This window comes from Amblyomma americanum, chromosome 5, assembly GCF_052857255.1.
Source record: "Amblyomma americanum isolate KBUSLIRL-KWMA chromosome 5, ASM5285725v1, whole genome shotgun sequence".
In the NCBI taxonomy this organism is placed as follows: Eukaryota; Metazoa; Arthropoda; class Arachnida; order Ixodida; family Ixodidae; genus Amblyomma; species Amblyomma americanum.
In genome coordinates this window covers 38,706,609-38,727,622 of record NC_135501.1, presented here as the reverse complement: position 1 = coordinate 38,727,622, position 21,014 = coordinate 38,706,609, and the positions used below count along the sequence as shown (strand labels likewise).

General features: G+C 48.7%; 2 protein-coding genes across 12 annotated transcripts in view; one reads left to right on the top strand and one right to left on the bottom strand.

Moving 5' to 3' along the window:
* mtTFB2 (mitochondrial transcription factor B2) overlaps positions 1-644 on the bottom strand; it is a 73,595-nt gene extending 72,951 nt beyond the window's left edge. For 2 of the 8 annotated variants that reach the window (XM_077664765.1, XM_077664764.1), the window contains exon 1: positions 410-644. The gene's annotated coding sequence lies outside the window, so the exon portion shown is untranslated. The remainder of the gene's footprint in view (positions 1-409) is intronic. The other 6 variants (XM_077664758.1, XM_077664761.1, XM_077664757.1 and 3 more) reach the window with 6 other exon arrangements.
* Positions 645-661: 17 nt separating this feature from the next.
* Positions 662-21,014, top strand: part of d4 (double PHD fingers d4) — a 74,573-nt gene continuing 54,220 nt past the window's right edge. The window contains exons 1-4 of one of the 4 annotated variants that reach the window (XM_077664756.1): positions 730-797; positions 1,099-1,202; positions 8,559-8,857; positions 16,534-16,781. In XM_077664756.1, coding sequence (XP_077520882.1) covers positions 8,698-8,857; positions 16,534-16,781 — 408 coding nt within the window. In that variant the 5' untranslated portion in view covers positions 730-797; positions 1,099-1,202; positions 8,559-8,697. Of the gene's footprint in view, positions 798-1,098; positions 1,203-8,558; positions 8,894-16,533; positions 16,782-21,014 lie in introns of all 4 variants that reach the window. The other 3 variants (XM_077664755.1, XM_077664754.1, XM_077664753.1) reach the window with 3 other exon arrangements.

Below are 21,014 nucleotides of genomic sequence, written 5' to 3'. Positions count from 1 at the left end.
AACAGTTCTTTGAAACAGGTCAGCGCTAAAAAAGACCAACACAACGTGAGAGAACGACAACACGACACAGATGAGCGTGCCGTCGTTCTCTCGCCTTGCGTTCGTCTTTTACAGCGCTGACCTGTTTCAAAGAAACACCACTCACACAACCAGGTGAAGGGTTCGTGATTCGAATACTTTAAAAACTGAATGTCACGGCCGAGCAGACAGTAACTCAACCTAAAATCCTCAAGACCGAATAGCGATGTTGTCGCCCTGCATCGCTCTGATGAAAACAAATGCACACGTGCACCACGAGAGTTACTTAAACAGTTTTCGCCTCCTTTCCCGTGCGCTTACACAACATCGTGCATGTGCAGCCACGATAAGCAAACCATATTGTAAGTAAGCTGTACGGAACGACCACCACCTTCACAGCCGCAGTGCAGCCCAAACGTGAAACGGCGCACCGGATACTCCGGTACTCGATCTGCACAGACGTTTTGGCAGACAAGTATCACCACACATTTAACGCGGCTTCAATGACGTACTACTTGTCAGCATCGCACAGAGAAAGCTGTCCGCGCGTTCATTAAGCACGTAAACTTTCATCGAAACCACGCGACCACGCTTCAAAACACGCGTCCGGAACCATTCAAGCCGGCATAAATGTCGGATTGGCTTGGCACCGGTTGCTTTTCTTCGGATTCTTTAGGCGCCTCTGCTGACGCCGCCGGCGCCACTTGCTGAAAGACGCTTGCGGACATGGCGCTCGGCCCTCTGAAGCTCAATCCTGTGGCTTTAAACCGTTTGAAAGCGTGAGTGCACGGCATCGCTTTTATCATTCTCGTTCTGTTATACGTAGCTTACATTGCATGCACGCCCAGGGCAGCGGGGTACAGGGCGTGCTCGGAGACGGACGCTCGCCCATAGAGAAACGCCGCCGTCTCCGCTTGGTAGAATGGTGCGCGGCGACAGCTTACGATTTTCTGCGCATTGTCGCTTTCTAGCAGATCTCTTTTTTTTTTTTTTTCGTCGGTGAAGTTACAGGAACTGCCATTGAAGCAGCGCGTCTCATTGTTCTCGCAACATCGGAGTTTTTTTTTGTTTGTGTTTCAGCATCCTTGGCTCCAATCGCGCACACCTTGGTGCTGCGCTAAACAAGGCAGTTGGGGAAATTGACCGGCCGAATGCCCGGCAAGGCATGTCAGAGTGGGCCGCCGGTACGTGTGAATAAGACAATTTTCACGTATCGGACAGTGACAGATTGTAGTACATAATAGTGTACAATCGTCTGCACACTTGTCTAGAGCGCTTGAAACGCGCGCTCTGTTGTGCGTTCATGAAAATCTCTGCTGCCCGGCGTGCCCGATACAGCTTTTAAGGACGTCAGGGTGCTAGCACGATCCATGGGAATGCGCATGCGTGTGATAAGGTCGGGGTTTAAGCCCTAGGCCCCTCGCAGATGACATGTTTGCTCACCGGTGGGGGGTTCGAATGCTTTAGACAGGTGTGTGAACTACTGTATATAGTGCAGACGTTGTTGCGCACTAGTAGGGAGAAGGTTGCGGTCTGTAAAGCTGCGAGGCGTACTGTCGTCGATATCTGCTGCTATAATTTTGCAAAATGAACGGTAGGTTAAGGCGGCACCAAGAATGCCGTAGAGGCGTGAAGAGAGGGAGAAAAACGGGTTTCCCAAATTTTGTTGTCACACGAATTGTGCGCCTACCGACACATGAAAACTTCTTTTTGGACGTGTTATGTTCAGCAAGGAAATGTTAATTCACCTCAGACTGTGAGCCCTCATTTGCTTTTGTTAAGGTAGCATGTTACATAAGCGTTTTTTATATCTTCTCTCATGTGGTTGTGTTTGCGCTCATGTCGTGATACGAGAGCCCACCAGCTAGCCAAACATTGTACTGTAAAAGACCCCACTTGGGGTTTTAATCATTGTCATCAGCCTAACTACACCCGCGGCCAGCTGCAGCTGCCTTATCCCTGTAGACATTTTTTAATCTCGTTCTCCCACCTGATTTTCTACTGTCTCTTGCTCTTCTTGGCCTTGCTATATCAAGTCTCATTATATAACATACACAGAGATGCACTGCTTGGTGCACTTTTGGACTACACCTTCTTTGTATCCTAGTTTCTTGAGGGTTGCACATCCTGTTTCTGTTAGTTTTAAGCTTTCCACTTGGTTGACTGTGTGTCTCGGCAAGCTCCTGCCACATGTTGGGAAGACCAAGATGGAGGAGGTGTTACATAGAAGCATGTTCGGATATAACAGTGGTGAATTTGGTGGCTTTGCAGATAAGAGTGTTGAGTTGTTCAACTTCTGCCTTTCTGAAATTCAAATATGGTGTCTCGTACATGAGATGACTTATGGTGAGAACCTGGATGATGCTGACAGTACCTTGTTCTTTCTTACCATGTCTTCTGTTAGCCACAAGGCATACCATGTGGGCCACTTGAGAAATGGTAGCCTGAAGTTTCGGCAGTGTTGTGGCCCCTGAGCCAACTTTCGGGCTGATTAGGCCAAGAATGCGGAGGGACTTGAGGGATGGGGCTCTGTCAAGAGAGGTTTCCAGATCTGGAATTTTACCTTTTTGGGGTCTTCCTTGAGTTCAGGTTTAAGTACCAGAATGCAGATTTCTCTGGTGCACAAATGAGCCTGCAATTTTTTTGGTGGGTGTCTTGTTGCTGCCCTGGGGAGTTGCTTCGAATCCAGATTGTTGTGTCATCAGCATGTTGGGCGTGCCATATGCCATTGATTTTATCCAGAGTCTCGGGAGTTTCAGCATAGTGATATTAAACAGGAGGGGTGAGATAATCGAACCTTGCCTTTTGCCACTACTCGTAGTTTGTTGGTCTGTGAGGTTTCTCAGAATGATTATGGCCGTGAGGTGGTTCGTCAAGAATGTCTGGACGTAGTTGTGTATTTGCTCCCCTCACTTGGTGTCCTGTAGGGAGCACACCATGTAGGACATTATCAAATGCAACTTTGATACCCATTGACATCCTTCCACCAGAAGGTTAGTAATACCTGTGTTACACGGGCGTTTTCAATGACAACTCATTTCAACAGAAAAAAAAGGCAGACGCCGACCAGAGGTTTTTGTCAAAACAGACGTTTTGTGAACAAGGCTTCCGTATGGAAGCCGAAACGTCTGTTTTGACAAAAACCTTTGGTCGGCGTCTGCCTTTTTTTCTGTTGAAATGAGTTACTACCCGACCAGACGAGATTTCGTCAGACCTTAGATTTCGTTTTCAATAACAGTTCAGTTAACCATCAGTTGAGGATTTCAACTGCTATTGAACTCAACTGGAATCGCCAGCTGTTACACGAGCACTTCGCGTTCAGTTCAGTTAGCACTCTAACCACTTGACCTCGTGTCTAGAGCGGAAGTGTGAATAAGAAAAAAGCAGTCGGTGCATTTTTTTTCTTGTTGTAAATGATCGTAGTGTATATATTCTTTACTATAGTGACAATTCTTTTTGTGTATTTTTTGCTTTGCGGCAGAAATTTGCGGGTGCGAAGCACACTGAGCCAAGGCAATCCAGTAAGGGGGCAAGTTTTTCGGTCCGTAGGTCGCCATCTTGTCAGTTGGCCGTTCAACTGGTATCCCCGATCTCAGTCGAACTCAACTGCCGTTGAGATTTCAACGGCAGTTAGCACTGCTGTGTAACACCGCTAACTGCCGTTCAGTTCAACTGAGAGTCAGCTGAACTGCCGTTGAAAACGCCCGTGTAACACGGGTATAAGCTCCTCCAAATTATGCTCGTGGTCTGCCACCTACCTGTCCCAGAAGTGGGTCAGCTGCATAGACACTGCGAGACCAGTGAGAACAAGATTCCCCGAGAGGTACAAGCATAACTACAACAGCAACAAGAAAGGAAAGGAAAAAAATTATGTTGCAAGGTTTGTTGGTTGCAAAATTACAGCTAAACTGCAGAGCAGTTGTTTGGACTAGTTGGTATTCCTTCATTATTATGCAATAGCACTACAGGACGAAGTCTGTTTGTCCCTCCTTGTTCTTGTCTTCATCCTGTGTATGATGCAGGACAGCGCTGTTGCATAATAATACAGAGATAACGCTATGACTTAAGATCCATGAAAAACCCTTAATAGGGTGGTTGTGGGGCCATTCTATTTACACAATGATTCTCGGTCCTTTTTCCAGAATATGGGGCTGCTGTGGTTTTCCCATGGAGAATTTATTGCTTGGTAGCAGAATGGTGCACCTGCTTCCCCACCTGCTTCTTTAAATCCACCGTTGAAGGCACCATAATTAAATTGTAGGGTTTAGCATCCCTAAGTGACTCAAAGGCTGTGAGGGATGCTGTAGTGGAGGGCTGCGGATTAACTTATACCCCTGTCACACGGGCATTTCGAGGGGGCCCTCGAACCGATAGTCTATCGACTCAAAGGCGATCGAGCGCTGCCACACGGGCAGCTTCAATGGCGATCGAGTCAATAGCCTATCGAGTCAACGGAGTAGCGCAGAACTCCATCGAGATTTCGAGGGCCTTCGAGCGCTGCCCAAGGTTGCTAGCGTTGCTCCGAGCGGCGCCAAGCGCACTTTCGTACACGACACATTCACGGTGCAAAAACATGAACAAACATTATTCGCATAAAATTTAATGTAAGCAGCCTGTAAAATTATTTTAAAATTATATTAGACTGGTTTTAAGCGCATTAATTTTGCGTTGCAGTCTTTGCGTTGCTTGCGTACTTAACGTTGACAACATGGCGGCACCCTGCCCGCCCGCTTCACAGCGATAACAGCTTCGTCGCTAATCCCTCAAAGCAATATCTTGTTCTAAGCTGTTGTATTCGCCTTCGATTTGCCCATTCTTACTCTCGCATAAAGTTTCAAGAGAAAAATAGCTCTTGCTTTTCAGATATCATGGCGATTTCCCCGGTCTTAAGCCTGACGAAGCAGCGCTCCGACGCAGTTGGACTGGCTTGGTTTTGGCTCGTCTTGTATTAGAGTGGCTACAGCAGTGTATGCATATGTACGTCGCGTACGTGCAATTAAAAGGGTTTTTAACGACTTTCGCGTATGCTTGTATTTCAGCATTTAGTATACATTTATCAAATATTTTTGTTATTTTTGCAAAATCCAAAGTAGCGATTGTGGCGCCACTCATCTGTGGCGTAAGACACGAGAACCATTTCAATGACCATTGAGATTTGCCGTGTAGCAGCGGCGAGTTCGATGGCGATTGAGAATTTCGAAGACCCTCGACTCGAGGGTGATTGAAACTGGCCGTGTGACAGGGGTATTAGACCACCTGGGGTTCTTCAGTGCACACTGAAATTGCACAGCACATGAGTGCATTGTGTATCCATCAAAACGTGGCCACTGGGGCTACTGCGATCGAATAGTGCTTTCAGTTCATGTGCTCAAAGGTTGCACCTATCAGGAGGAGGGTTGGCATATGACTGGTGATGCTGCACAGGCCAGGCAAATGACATTAGGGCAACCTCCCTAAATATGCAGAAGTTCAAAAGACTGGAGGGGGCACTTAAGGTCTGCCTTAAAGGTATAATGCCATGGAATTGGTCATTCTCAACTTTGCATTCAAATATCCCTGGGAGTCCTCATACCACCCCTGGCACAGTGGTGCAGCAGTGAAGTGACCACTGCCCTACGATGGCAGGTGCTGCCACCAGTGAGGCTTGTGAGACTTAGGTTGCTCTTGCCAAGCAACCTCTCGCAAACAGTCGTTAATTTAACTGCCACAGTGGGCAGGTTGTGATGATGTCACAAGATCATGCGACCTAGGTCACCCACCTAGGTTGCTTCTTTGGGGATTTTTTGCTGATGCCAACAGCAGAAGGTTTTCCGCTGAATGGGACCCTTATCACTATCGTGTTAAAATAAACCTTATTGCAGGGGAAACAGAGTGCACAACTGAAGAAACACTGAATTTATTTTTCACGCTGATAGGGTCGTTAAAAAGGCACCAAGGCTACCTTCAAAATTCATAGTCCCAATGGGGAATCCATACTTTGGTTATCGTTGCATTGAAGTCTTGGGTGATCAGCAAAAACAGGGAAAGTAAAAAATCGTCTTAGGGACCGCACAGGAACACGGTTGCACAGGCACCGATCTGGGAAATGGCAGGTTTTTCTGGAAGTCTCCGTAGTTTCAAGATGGTTAACCATAGCACATAGTGTGAAATGAGAGGCAGAGTGAACTAGGTGTTCAATATACAGATTTGTAGGCATAGATGTCACGCAAGTGGGAGTCTAATCAGAGACACAAGGCCACAGAAGAAATGATTTGTATAGACAAGCGTCAGGCCGTGACGTCAAGGAGATGCGGCGGCGCTGGCGTCAGCAGTGACTTTCGTTGTGTGCGTAAAAGTTGTGCCGATAAATTGTGGTGTGGTTGGTTGAGCCGCAATGCAGAAGAAAGAAAGCGGCATGAGTTTCCACTAGTTTATTGCAATCAAATAGGCACGAAAGCGACTGGCAGGGGCCAAGGAGCAGGACAAGTTTGGTGACGGATCATCTTCGTGACTACCATTGCCTTTCTGCATTGAAATCTAATTAGTTGTTTCGCATCTCTTAATCTGCATCGTTGCTCTTCGGTTGCATGGCGAACAGTGCAAAAATCAAGTAACGCCTACAACTCGTTCTCATTCTATCGTGCTGTCAGCATAAATTTAGACACGGTACTCCGTCTGCTTTTGATCGTAAGTTGAACTCACGGGGCAATTTTCAGATGGTAAACGCCCAAACAATGTTCCCGAGCATCACTTCACAAAAAAAAAAACGACAAAAAAGCTGCTGTAAGACGCGCCTTCAGCGTTCACAGCGTGCCGCTAGGCCCGCAACATTTGAAGTGGCACCAGACTGAGGTAGTACCACGCACAACGCGTAGTTCTTTCTCTAGTTTCTTTTTCACGGCCTTCAAAAAGTGTGACGTTTCAACACCGGTCCGATGGCGCTAGGATCTCTGCAAAGTCATGCAGTGTTATTTCCCAGATGATTTCAATGTTCGTATTGTAGGTTGATCATAATCTGGCGAACACAGCAAATACCACACCAAAAGCCGCTATGATCAAGCAGAATACACGTGCATAAGTGTAAATTCTAAAATAAGAAGCAAAATGATTTATTTGTAGCATTTATAGCTGAGCAGAGTGAGCGTAAATTTCGTTTGGAGCTCGAGGATGTCTATGCAGTGCTTGTGCAGCTCTCGGACAACGGTCACCTTATTCAGAGCAGCTATATGACATAAGTGTTCAGTAATTTCCACATCTCCAGAGTGAAGCGGCTTGGTGAAAATAGAAAGCACATCACAAGGTTCATCTTATGGGAAAAAGCAGCTTCGCGTCGTGCCTCACATCGTCCCGCGCTGTTACTTGTCGCCAACTAAGAGTGAAGAAGCGCCCGATGCAGCACTCCACCTACCAATTCCGTCAGGCGAACAGGTTGAGAAAGTGCAGAACTACTCCCCGAGCATCAACAAAAATGTTTTTGACTACAAGCGACGCGCACGCTTTGAAATATTCTCATACTCGAGTTGGTTTCGAAGGCAGCGTCGCTTGGCGCAATGTAGGTGTTCTACGTTTTTGCCTACACCCCGTGTCGCTGCAAATCCGCAGCACCACCTTTGTTTACAAACATGACGCTTGTCTATAAGGGCTCTGCAGGTTGCATGGTGACAGGTGGAGACTGGCTGAAGCAAACATCCTGTATTCCGTTTCATGCAAAGCAGTCAGTGCTGCGGAGGCTGCAAAAGTAGTGCATCCACAAAACCATATCACTTTACCACGTATCATTTGTTCGTTTCGAAGCTCTGTGAGTGTTGGGACGAAAACAAAGAGCGGCATAAAACAAAGTGCTAGCATTAGGAATCATGGTCGAGGCTATGAGGTGATAATTTTCATTGAGTGTGAACTACCTTTTGTGCATGGGTCTGAGTGAGTCACCCTACTAGCCACATGTTATGTCGCCACATGTCAATTTTACTTCTCGAAATGTTGATCAGTCGCAGGATGACAATGTGGCAAGAGGTAAAACGAAGGGCAGGAGGTTGCCAGTGAAGGTAGCTGAGATTTATCGCAAGAAAATATGCTTGTGTTCACTTTGGTTGTATGTCAGAACTCTTTCTTGGTGCGGACTTACCTTGTGCGAACAGGTGTGCTATCTTTGGCAGCGTTGACTGCTGTGTATGAAGTGGAGTATAGCTGAATGGTTTGCTTTGTGCTTGACTGGTACGCATGAGCACTGAGCTGTGCCATGGTGATGGTCTTCCTTTTCACTGTAGTGATGGTGTTGTTGCTGCTACAGACTGGAACAGAGGAGGCACAACTGCATTCTTTTCTTTTTCTGTTTTTCTTTCCAGCCATAGTGTTTGTCATGTGAAGAAATGGTGCATTTGTAGTGCCTCTGCAAACCTGATCGGCGATGTCAGCGCACGTTACAGAACCCCAGGTGGTCAAAATTGCCCAGGGCCCTCCACTACGATGTCCTCATAGCCTGAGTCGCTTTAGGATGTTAAACCCTATAAACTAGCTTTTGCAGCTGCATTCACGACACTTGCTTCGTGCGCACCGTGCAGGTTCCTGAGCGAGCCAGCCTATAAGGATGCGACTGAGAGCTCATCAGTGTGCAACACACGGCTGGTGGTGGAGCGCCGGCTGCGGCTGCCCTTCCTGGATGCGCAGACAGGCGTGGCCCAGAGTGACTGTGCCCTGTGGATGGCACGCTGGCAGCGCATGCCAGGACATGCTGAGGGGCAGCTCTACTCATACCCTTCGAGGAGGTGGCGCAAGCGGCGCCGCCAGTACCTCATGAACGACCGCTACCTAGGAGCCACCCGGCTGCGGGAGCACCAGCCACCTGACTACGGGGACGCAGGTGGGGCTGCAACTTCGCAGCAGATCGCCACTGGTGGTAGGGGCTGCTGCAGTTGTGATGATGATGAATATTTCTAGCTCGGTGGCATTTCCAGCTAAGCTCTGCCAAAACACTGCAACAGTGTGGCCTGGTTGGTAATGATCCATGGTATACTGCACTGTTGCAAGGAACACATCAAAAGTGGACACAAATTGAGGACAGTGGTTGCACTTAGTGCTGCGTGTCATCGTCTTTTATTTGTGTCCATTTTTGTTGCGTTCCCTGCGGTGCAGTATAACACACAACATGTGGTGACTGGTCTGCTTTGTAAAGCTCTGGCAGATGCGCTTGCGTGCTGTGAGTGATGCCCATTCATGCTATGACAATACATGACTTCCCTATGAGGTGTGCAAGAGCCAACTCTTTGCCACGCACCTAGTACAGTGCTGCCCACGTGCTGTGTTTCTTGGTATAGTTTGCAGAGATAGCGCGGGAAGAATGAGGAGCACGATTGCTGTTTTTGCTGTGTCTTTATGCTGATGAGGGCACGGGTGCCTGGATGCCAAGCTATAAACAAAAATACAGCAAGAAAGAGTGTTCATGCTTGCCCAGACTACAGGCCGAGGCACGGTATAGGCACCGTGCGCTCGTCAGGTGCTTCCACCAGCTGCGCCGTGCTCAGTGCCACCAACGGCCAGTTTGGCTTCCCGAGTGAGATGGCTCCGCGCCATAGCAGACAATTTTCCGAGACTATGTGGCAACAGGCGCCTGCGCGCCGCTACTTAAAGAAGCCTGGTTCTAGTCTGCCTTTGAGCTGACAACTTTTTTTCGAGGAGGGAACGCGGCTAAAGGCTTCAGGCTTTTTTAATCCTACCTTGTATACGACGAGAAAGAAATTTTGTCAGAAGACAGGTGTGAACTGTCGGCCTGATGCACTGTGCAGGCATGCGTCTCTGCACCCTCGAAATAAATCAGCTTGAAGCAATATTCGTTTGTCTGCAAGTGTTAATGGTTCCTCTTACACAACTGTCACCGACCAGGCACCCGGTTGAACCAGCCTGCAGCTGCAAGGCAGGTGTTGCAGGAAAATACTAACATCCCGCTTCTGTGGCAGCTTTCTGGAGCGGAGCAACACGCTGTTGAAAACTAGTCACCCTCTGGTATGGGGAATACTGAGCTGCAGAAACTGTACCCAGAATTTTTATAGTTGGCCAAATCAGACAAACTAGAACGTACAGTCGAGCCTGCTTATCACGAACATGAGCGTCACGCAGCGACCGTTCGTTATATCCCGAAGTTCGTAGTAAGTGGACCGCAGCTCTAAAGACAGTTGCTTGCCAAAACACAATTTTTTCTTTGTGAAAAAGTCTGTGATGGACTTTTTGCAGCGCAGATCCGATGAGGGGTTTCCAGTTTATTTAAAGCAGAAGCGTGCTCTTTGCCGAGGTCCTTGGCACAGACAAATTGTCTGAGGTTCTCTATGGAGCCCATTGCTACAGGCGTACTTATAGGGGCTGGCTCCGAAGTTTCATCCTCATCCGATTCCTCCAGCTCACTTTCGTCCCGCACTTCAGAAACGATGCCCTCGTCCGTGCACGGTTCCGCGGTGTCGGCGTCGTCATCGACAGATATAAAGTCATTCCACCAATGTCATGACCCCCATGTCGGAGTCGACGAAACGCTGCCACAAATTGCCGTCGGGCTGGTCATATTCCGAAGCATCAGGCTTGGCATGAGACACTGTGTCGACGAAGCCGGCCTTGCAGAAGCAGTTCTGCTCGTCAGTGGCCGTCACCTCCGCCCAGGATGCTTTCATCTCTACAGCTGAATACAGTGGAAATGGGCACGAAGTTCCCATCCGCCATCCCGAATTACAGCCAGGGCCCGAGATTTGAATGAAGCCAACGAAACGTCCGCACCGCAACAAGAGTCACAAAAACGCGCGATGGGTAGACGTGAAACATGCCTAGGCGGCAATCAAGCCAGTCAAGCTAAAGATATACTGACGCACAGCGCCAGCGGAGAGACCAATGAAGGGCGTCCGTGAGCGTCAGTGCAGCCACCTCTTGGCTCCCACGGAAGGCCTGCTTCACGGAGCGTGGCCTCCATGATCGGCACCAGCGGCGGCGCGGTTGATCGTGGAGGCCACACACGGATTTGGAAGGGAATGAGGAAGAGTGGAGCGGAGTTGCAAGGAGGAACGGGAGGGCGATTTTAGAAGGCGTGGTGGCGGGGAAAGGGTAGCTCGCTTGAGAGCAGCACGAAACAGGGCGGGCACTTCGCCGGCAATGAGGCTCGGGTGAACATACCGTGTGCCGGGCGCACAATGCGGTTGGAGGCAGCTTATCTCGCATCGTGGCGCCGAGTTTACACCGTCTGTTCGCTGTAACCGATCAACAGGGCTTAACGACGTTCGTTATTCGTGCGATTTTGTGCCATTGAAACAATGTATATTTTGACGGTCGTGCATGTCTCGGTCGCTATAAGCGAAAGTTCATCTTAAGTGGGGCCGTTACATGTGGGCTTGACTGTACTAAAAAACCCTTATGAAATCCTCCTCTTGTGAACAATGATAAGCTTTTACATTTCATGTGTATGAGGTTCATTTATCTCATGGTATCGTACATTGCATGCTACAACAAAAGTAAACAACAGTGTTTCCAAGATATTTTTGTGAGTGATATGTAATATTTGTTCGTTGTGGGGACTGCAAAGTCAGTTGAAGGTGGAGTATGTGCTCAACCATTTTGGAGGCATTAAGTACGGTCTGAATGACCTCTTGCGAGCTGAATAACTGGGAGAGCGCAAAGGCCTTCCTACTAGCAAAAACAATCAAGAAGGCACAATAGAGCTGCTCGAATGGGACAAGTGATCGTGGCCAAAATGCCTAACTTTGATACTGAAAAAACTGGATTTTCCAGCAATGTTTGGTTACTTTGAGTTTCTTGGAGGAAGTTGGATTTGAATGCTGATATGTATGAATATACCGTATAAACGCGTGTAAGGGCCGCACTTTTTTTCCCAGATTCGGGGGGCAAATTTCGGGGTGCGGCCCATACACGACATTTTCGAAAAAAAAAATTTTTTTTCAAGTGAAAGCAAACCAATCTGGAATGCTCGGCATTGATTTACCGTTCAGGCATCACTCACGGAGTCTTCAGACTCCAAGCTGGTGCTGTGTTCAGGTAAATGTTCAGCCCACAGAAAGTCGTCTTCGGTCCCGTCTAAACTGTTTGAAACTCCGGGTTACAATGTCGGTCGACACGGAATTCCACACGGACAAAATCCATCCAAGCACAGTCTCGAGCGGTGCCCTCTTAAGCCGCCCTGTCGGCGTCTCGTCGTGATTGCCATTGGCCATCCATTCCGAATACTGCCTTCGAAATTCAACCTTAAAAGGCTGATTGACGCTTACATCCAGGGGTTGCAGCATGCCGGTGAGGCCGCCCGGTATCACGGCCATGTCTGTGCGGATACCGCGCAGGCGTTCCTTAACCCTACCCGTCAAGTGACCGCGGAAGCTGTCCAAGACGAGGAGCGATCGTCGGGCCAGCATGGCGCCTGGGCACTTCTCCCAAACGCTTTTTACCCAGTCGAGCACAAGCTCATCGTCCATCCAGCCCTTTTCTTGGGCGCGAACTGCAATTCCCTTGGGGAAAACGCCTTTAGGAATCGTTTTTCTTTTCAGGATGACAGGGGGGAAGCTTCCGCCTGTCCGCGGTGACGCACAGCATAACGGTACACCGTTGGCGCTCCGCGCCGGTTGTCCGCACGAAAACACTCTTCTTTCTTTTCAGTTCAACTGTGCAGCTCTCGGGACAGTCGAACCACACGGGGGTCTGGTCGGCGTTCGCTATCTGCGAAAATATATAGTTGTGCTCACGACGCAGACCGATGACATACTTCTGAAAGCTGAGCACCTTGTCGGTGTAGTCGGGGGCCAGCCGCTGGCACAGCGTGGTCCTTCGCCGAAATGATAGGCCCTTCCTCTTCAGAAATCTTCGTACCCAACCGGCACTAGCCTTGAAGTCCTCGTGCGGTATGCTTTTAGCACGCGCCAAGGCTTGTGCCCTCACGCGCAGCATGTCCGTTGTCAATGCGTAGCTGTTGTTCCGCACTTCCATTGAATAGCATAGCAGCTCTTCTTCTAGCTCAGGAAATTTGCGTGGCTTGCCTCGGGAAGCGCGCTTTTTGGAGCTGGTATTCTTCAACGCATCCCTTTGTCCGCACCACCGTCGGACACACTTCTCGTCCACGTCAAATTTTCTGCCCGCGGCATGCTTGCCGTGTTCGAGAGCGAACTCCACTACTTTCAGTTTAAAGCCCGTAGTGTAGCTGTTGAGGTGCTTGCCCATCGTGCAACAGTGACAATGCTCGGAGGCAGTTCATGAAAAAGTTCAGTTGAAGGTGGAGTATGTGCTCAACCATTTTGGAGGCATTAAGTACGGTCTGAATGACCTCTTGCGAGCTGAAGAACTGGGAGAGTGCAAAGGCCTTCCTAGTAGCAAAAACAATCAAGAAGGCACAATTGAGCTGCTCGAATGGGACAAGCGATCGTGGCCAAAATGCCTAACTTTGATGCTGAAAAAACTGGATTTTTCAGCAATGTTTGGTTACTTTGAGTTTGTTGGAGGAAGTTGGATTTGAATGCTGATATGTATGAATATACCGTATAAACGCGTGTAAGGGCCGCACTTTTTTTCCCAGATTCGGGGGGCAAATTTCGGGATGCGGCCCGGCCCATACACGCCATTTTCGAAAAAAAAATTTTTTTTTTCAAGTGAAAGCAAACCAATCTGGAATGCGTGGCATTTATTTACCGTTCAGGCATCACTTACGGAGTCTTCAGACTCCGAGCTGGTGCTGTGTTCAGGTAAATGTTCAGCCCACAGAAGGTCGTCTTCGGTCCCGTCTAAACTGTTTGAAATTCCGGTCACTTTGAAACTCCGGGTTACAATGTCGGTCGACACGGAATTCCACACGGTCAAAATCCATCCAAGCACAGTCGCGAGCGGTGCCCTCTTAAGCCGCCCTGTCGGCGTCTCGTCGTGATTGCCATTGGCCATCCATTCCGAATACTGCCTTCGAAATTCAACCTTAAAAGGCTGATTGACGCTTACATCCAGGGGTTGCAGCATGCCGGTGAGGCCGCCCGGTATCACGGCCATGTCTGTGCGGATACCGCGCAGGCGTTCCTTAACCCTACCCGTCAAGTGACCGCGGAAGCTGTCCAAGACGAGGAGCGATCGTCGGGCCAGCATGGCGCCTGGGCGCTTCTCCCAAACGCTTTTTATCCAGTAGAGCACAAGCTCATCGTCCATCCAGCCCTTTTCTTGGGCGCGAACTACAATTCCCTTGGGGAAAACGCCTTTAGGAATCATTTTTCTTTTCAGGATGACATAGGGGGGCAGCTTCCGCCTGTCCGCGGTGACGCACAGCATAACAGTAAACCGTTGGCGCTCCGCGCCGGTTGTCCGCACGAAAACACTCTTCTTTCCTTTCAGTTCAACTGTGCAGCTCTCGGGACAGTCGAGCCACACGGGGGTCTGGTCGGCGTTCGCTATCTGCGAAAATATATAGTTGTGCTCACAACGCAGACCGATGACATACTTCTGAAATCTGAGCACCTTGTCGGTGTAGTCGGGGGGCAGCCGCTGGCACAGCATGGTCCTTCGCCGAAATGATAGGCCCTTCCTTTTCAGAAATCTTCGTACCCAGCCGGCACTAGCCTTGAAGTCCTCGTGCGGTATGCTTTTAGCACGCGCCAAGGCTTGTGCCCTCACGCGCAGCATGTCCGTTGTCAACGCGTAGCTGTTGTTCCGCACTTCCATTGAATAGCATAGCAGCTCTTCTTCTAGCTCAGGAAATTTGCGTGGCTTGCCTCGGAAAGCGTGCTTTTTGGAGCTGGTTTTCTTCAACGCATCCCTTTGTCCTCACCACCGTCGGACACACTTCTCGTCCACGTCAAATTTTCTGCCCGCGGCATGCTTGCCGTGTTCGAGAGCGAACTCCACTACTTTCAGTTTAAAGTCCGCCGTGTAGCTGTTGAGGTGCTTGCCCATCGTGCAACAGTGACAATGCTCGGAGGCAGTTCATGAAAAAGTAAAGAACGACAGCGCAAGAGAGCAACAGCTATGCCGAGCGACCACGCTAACACAACCACCAAAAAACGCATGCTTTGACAGCCAGAACAGAACAAAGTTAGACCTGGTGATACCGATGCCGATACGGATAGCGGAAGTACAGTAGCAGAAGCTCGCGGCAGAAGAAAAGATGATGATGATGACCCGCGGCCTCGGGCGCCATCCATGGGCGGCACCTCGAAGCTCCTGTGCGCATGTATTTCGAAGTCTATTCTTGCGTGTTTCCTGGAATGTTTGGGTGTTGCTCTTACACGGATTTTTTTTTTTCAAATATTTCCTTTGGAAATATGGGGTGCGGCCCTTACACGCGTTTATACGGTATATCTGCTGAACATGTCTCAGTTTGTCAGGGTGAGAAGCAAAAATATATCGAAAGCATGTCGGAGTAGCTCCAGAAAACCGGGCCGAGCTCTCCATAAGCATCCAGAAGAACAATGTTTATTGGAAAGGAGAAAGGATTCCGCGCATAACGTGCACTATTGGTGGGCAGTCTTAAATTAAGAATTAATCAGAGATTACTGTTGTATGATGTGACGTAATGGCCTGTAGCGTGTCAAGCGACAACTAAAAACATCCTGTGCCCCCCCCCCCCCCATTTCACTTTTATCTGAAAGCCGAAATTATGCACGAAATTATGCACTGCTTAGAAAAAGTTTTTCTTTTTCTGCATCCGCACGGCAAGTGGCGCATATTGTGCTTGATAGGAGCGCTTGAAAATGATTTATTACACGGTGCAGTAAACAATGTCTATTTTTTTTTTTCATGCACACAGAGTACTTTCTGGTCGACCCCAAAATTCTAAAGATACAGCAAGATCCCTTATCTTCGTGAGAGATTTCACAGGGCCGGCTCTGCAATACGGAATTGCAATGGAAGTAAAAGCTCGACTTGGTGTTTGGAAAGAAAAAGACGTTTTTTTGTCCCTTTTCAGTCTGGAAGCTGCACGTAAAACTTGGTCTCATGTAGATTCCGATAAGTGCTGTTGCAGCCAACAACACAGCAATTTCTTGTACTCTTCATGAAGTTCATAGGAGCCTGAAATAACCTCATCAGCATACCCCGAAATTCGGCTTCTCTCATTGTCATTCTGATGAGTTCCCACCGCCTTGTCCCTCTGGATGCGCGCCCCGCCGCCAGTGGCGCTCATGACACTCCATAATTAGATGTGCACGATGCCTATTGGCAAGAGCGATAACATTGTCACGCTTAAATGTTTTCCTGCGTGCACTGCAGCTGGTGCAGCAGTGATGAAGTCGCAGCAGTTTCTAGCTGCACTCGGTGAGCCTGCTGGCGGCATTGTCAAGTTTGGCACCATCTTGTTTAGCGATGATTGAAATGAGTGATGGGCGGGTGATCACACACATGGGCTTTTAAGTGCACTGATGAGTGACAAAACCACTACCACATTCACTGTGGGGAGATGCCGGAGGCTGTGCACATGTGTATTGTGTTGTGACTGTTTGTGGGGGGGGGCAGTGAAATTCCTCTATGTGGATTTGTGGCACTTTCAAGAAACAGTGCACAGAACGGCTCTGTCCCTGGCACTCTGCCCAGACATGCATCAGATCAGCGTGGTAGAAAATGTGGCGGCCCGCCCCGTGGCTGGTGAGGAGGACACCGGCATGGACAAGGCTGTGGTGGGAGAGGACTCGAACCAGTCGTGGTACCTGGACGAGGCCCAGGAGTCGGCAGCTGCTGCCCTGCTCGAGGTGACAGCACCACCCGACTTCCCGGACGACCCCGAGACAGACACCGAGGACTACGACGAGACATACACCCGCAAGAAAAAGAAGAAGCCCAAGGTGATACACTTGTTTGCCCCTAGAGCACGGGCTCCCAGTCTTTATCGGGCTCCCGGGCAGTTTTTTGCAGAGTATTTTTGTTTAGGCCTTTAGACGATACAAAATACTCTATTGTCATCACTACTTTATAGTGTAGAGCACCTGTGATGTCTACTACATGAGCTACAAAAACCAAAACTGTGAAACAGCTGTATCCCAGGTCACTGCACATGGCACAAACATAATGTGCTTATCAAATGTGTGCAAATGAGTCATGAGCATGAAATAGCACTGGAAGTTTACAAAATACTTTGGTGGTCGAATTTCGGTGCAGATGAAATTCTAGAGGCCCGTGTACTGTGCGATGTCAGTGCACGTTAAAGAACCCCAGCTGGTCGAAATTTCCGCAGCCCTTCACTATGGCATCTCTCATAGCCTGAGTAGCTTTGGGACGTTAAACCCCAATGAACCAAACTTTGGCAAAAATTAAATCGCATTGCAAAGGGTAGTAGGCTGATGCAATTAGTGAAGCGAAAATTCAAGTGTCATGGGATGTGAATATCGTTAATGGAACCAGTTCCTGCAATGTGATGGTTTCATAAAGAAGTGCAAGGTAAGGAAAGTAAGGTCTTGAATGCCGTGTTGGTTGCTTTGCATGTGTGTGCGTGGAGTACCTTGACACTTTAAAATGCACTGTGTTCTTTTTGGGGGGAGGGGACCTTTTATTGTGTAATTGCATGCCACTGACTTGGTAAATGAGTGTCTTTTCATTATCTAGTCTTGATGCCAGTTAGAAAGTCCGACTGAGAGGAATTATATTTATTTATTTATTTCAGTACCCTCAGGGGGCCCGAGGACATAACAGAGGGTAGTGGCGTACAATAGACAAAATACGAAAAAAAGAACAGCAGTCACTATTAAGGGGAGATGCTACTCGAAGACACTTTTTTTTTTAATAAGTGCTATAGAGCAATGAAAATTTGTGTGCTTATAGAGTTTTTCCTGCCCTTTCCACAACACTAATTAGTTTTTCTCTAGCTTTACTGTAGTTTGTTCAGTGTTCTCCTAAAGTGGAAAACAAAGGGAATTTTGTGCACACTTTTCTACATATTAATTTTTCACAAGGAACATGGGAAAACAGCTTATTCTACTTCATAATAACTGTAGAACACTGAAAACTAGCCACAATTTTCTTTTGAGAGCAGCCAGTATTTTTTAAAAATTTGCAAAGTTGCAATGCTTCTAATAATGCTTCTAATTCTCTGTGCTTCTAATAAGTTAGCTCCAATTAGCATAATGATATCTTAAGTACAGTCGAACCTCGTTATAACAAACCTCAATTTGATGAAATTGTCGAAATAGCGCACTTCTTATTTTTCCCAATTTCTGCCCCATTGAAAACCCATGTATTTTTTTTCGTGATTTAACGAGGTCATTTTATACTGTACTTCCGATTTAACGAAGTCCTCGTGCATCGCACGCACATACCAGGAGCCTCCTTGACAGGCAGACGAAAACTTTAGCCGGGCATACAGCGATTTGCATGCGCCCTTTAATGCTCAAATTTTCCTGGCGCGCTTCAATACGTGGAGCAGAACGTGCCGCTGCACCATCTATCGTGTACGTATGAAACCCGCAGCGGACGCGCTCCTGTAGTGCTAGCCGGAGTGCTTCAGAAGTTCCGGAACGCGTTACGCTGTGACGTCACCGGCCTGTTGGAACGGGAAAGCGCCAACCGGAAGTAGGTTTACAAACAGCGGTGGGCACGTTTTCTCAGTTGGTTATTTGATCTCTTTGGGCCTAGGTGGTTTTCCTATTCACGATGAGTGGTACACCTTGCAAGAGAAAAGTTTTGAGCCTTGATGTGAAGGCCAAAATTATCACCGAAGTGATGAGCGGCGAAAAGAAGGCGTCTGTTGCTGAAAGGTATGGAATTTCGTCGAGCTCTCTTTCAACAATTTTGAAACTGAAGGACAGTTTCATGAGTGCCGTCAGTGCTGGTGGTTCAGGCCAACAAAAAAAGAAGATAAAGGAAGCAGCTTACGTCGACATAGAAAAACCTCTTTTCTCATGGTTCCTCGATATGCGCGCAAAAAACATGCCGCTGAGCGGGGCCATTCTTCAACAAAAGGCCCTTAACTTTGCTTGTATCCTTGGGCACAACGACTTCAAAGCCAGCAGCGGGTGGCTGCAACAATTCAAGGAACGGCATAGTATTGTTGAGAAGGTGGCCAGCGGAGAATCAGCCGAGGCAAACTCAATTGGAGCAGCGGACTGGTTGCGTGATCGTGTTCTCGACATTCTATCACGTTACAACGTCTCCGACATATATAATGCCGACGAGACCGCATTTTTCTACCGGCTGTTGCCAAGGAAGCCGTTGGCTTTGAGAAATGAAAAGTGCCATGGTGGAAAACATAGTAAACAGCGTCTCACTGTTCTGTTGTGCGTGAACATGGACGGCAGCGATAAGCCTGTGCCATTCGTAATTGGCACAAGCGAGAAGCCGCGTTGCTTTAGCGGAAAAAGGAGCATGCCAGTCAAGTACGCCGCAAACACAGGCGTGGATGACAAGGGATTTGTTCAGCAACTGGCTGAAGGATCTGGATGCTGAAATGCGCAAAAGGGGTCGAAACATTTGCCTCCTTCTGGACAATTGCTCAGCGCATCACGTTCGAGATTGTGTGCTTACCAACATTGAGCTTGAATATTTCCCTGCCAACTGCACCTCCCTGATACAACCACTCGACCAGGGAATAATAAACAGCGTCAAGTGTGCATACCGCAAGCGGGTCGTCGAAAGGCTTCTGGTGAACATCGAGCTCCGCAGAGACACGAAAATCGACGTGTTCATGGCCCCGGAGATGCTTTCGCGGTCGTGGGAGGCAACAAATAGGGAGATCATAGCCAAGTGCTTCAGGAAGGCGGGATTGAACGAGAGCGTTTCTTTGAATGAAGAAGCGGAGTGCAGAGCAAATGACGGTGACGAAAGTATGGCGTACACAACAGATGTCGTTGACTCGTGGAAGCTGCTCTGTGACCAGGGAGGTGCTCCAAGCGACGTGACACTCGAGGACTTTGTCTTCAGCAATGCTTGCGCTGTGACAACTGAAGAGCTGGACGATGATGCAATAATCCAGAGCGTCACAGATACAGAAATGCAGGACGACGACTCGGATGAAGAACTCCAGGCGGCAAGCAGCATAGCTACATGCAAATCATGGATGTGCTGGATCTCTTACGCACGTTTGCGGGCGCGCACTCGCAAGAGCAAGCCTTAGCAGCCCTGTCAACCTACGAGCGACTTATAACCCCGACGCTTATTAAAAAGCGGCAGATGAAGCTGACGGAGTTCTTCGCTTCCCCCTGAGTTGCATAGAATTGCTCTGCGGGAAGTTAAATAAATATTCCAACGTTCATGAATCAACGTCATTACTTTACTGAGCGCGGTATCATCCGATGGCTGCGAGCATTAAGCCTGGACTCCATGTGCGCGAAAGAGCGAGCGACGCGACAAGGCGGCACGGCGACACTCGCTCCGTCGCTTGTGGGCAACCTCCATGCAAGCCAAGGCAGCAGGCGATGTGAACCCGCGACGTGCGCAGCGGACTCCGTGCTTTGCACACTCAAGCTTAGAAACACGCCCGTAACCTGTTCTCTCTCTTAAAATTTTGTGAGTGTGCCTCATAGTCAGGGCCAAAGGAATATTTCCTCTATGGCAGCGGTGTAGCGGCAAAGGAGATAACGAACGGTGTGCTTGCGGAGACGAAGTCACATCACGGGTTCATGGGGGAGGTGTGCTTTCGTTCGGTGCCTGTGCACTCCGGCTTAGTAAAAATACTCCCATAAACTGTCACCGCAATCTGATTGTAAGCATGCAAACTATAATTTACCAGTGAGAATGCACGCTGCGAGTGTTTCTGCACATTTGGAGTGCAGCAGCACGGTGGATCGAGCGCCGGTACCCGCGGCTCGACACGCATCTCTCCCTGCAGTACGCCTGCTCGCGTAGCCCGCTCCAAATGCTGTTAGCCCTCCGCACCCAACAAGTAGATTGTTTTAATTATTTAAATCATGCGGGTCTGCCTCTCAGCTACAAAACCAAATATTTTCTCGACGGTGGCCATGACCAAGACGACGGGCTGGTTTCGTGAGATGTACCCATGAGAAACCGTGGACAAACCGGAAACGGCTTTGGGGGGCTCTGATTGGCCAGTCGCATGGGGGACTGGGGGACTTCCGGGTGACGAGCGA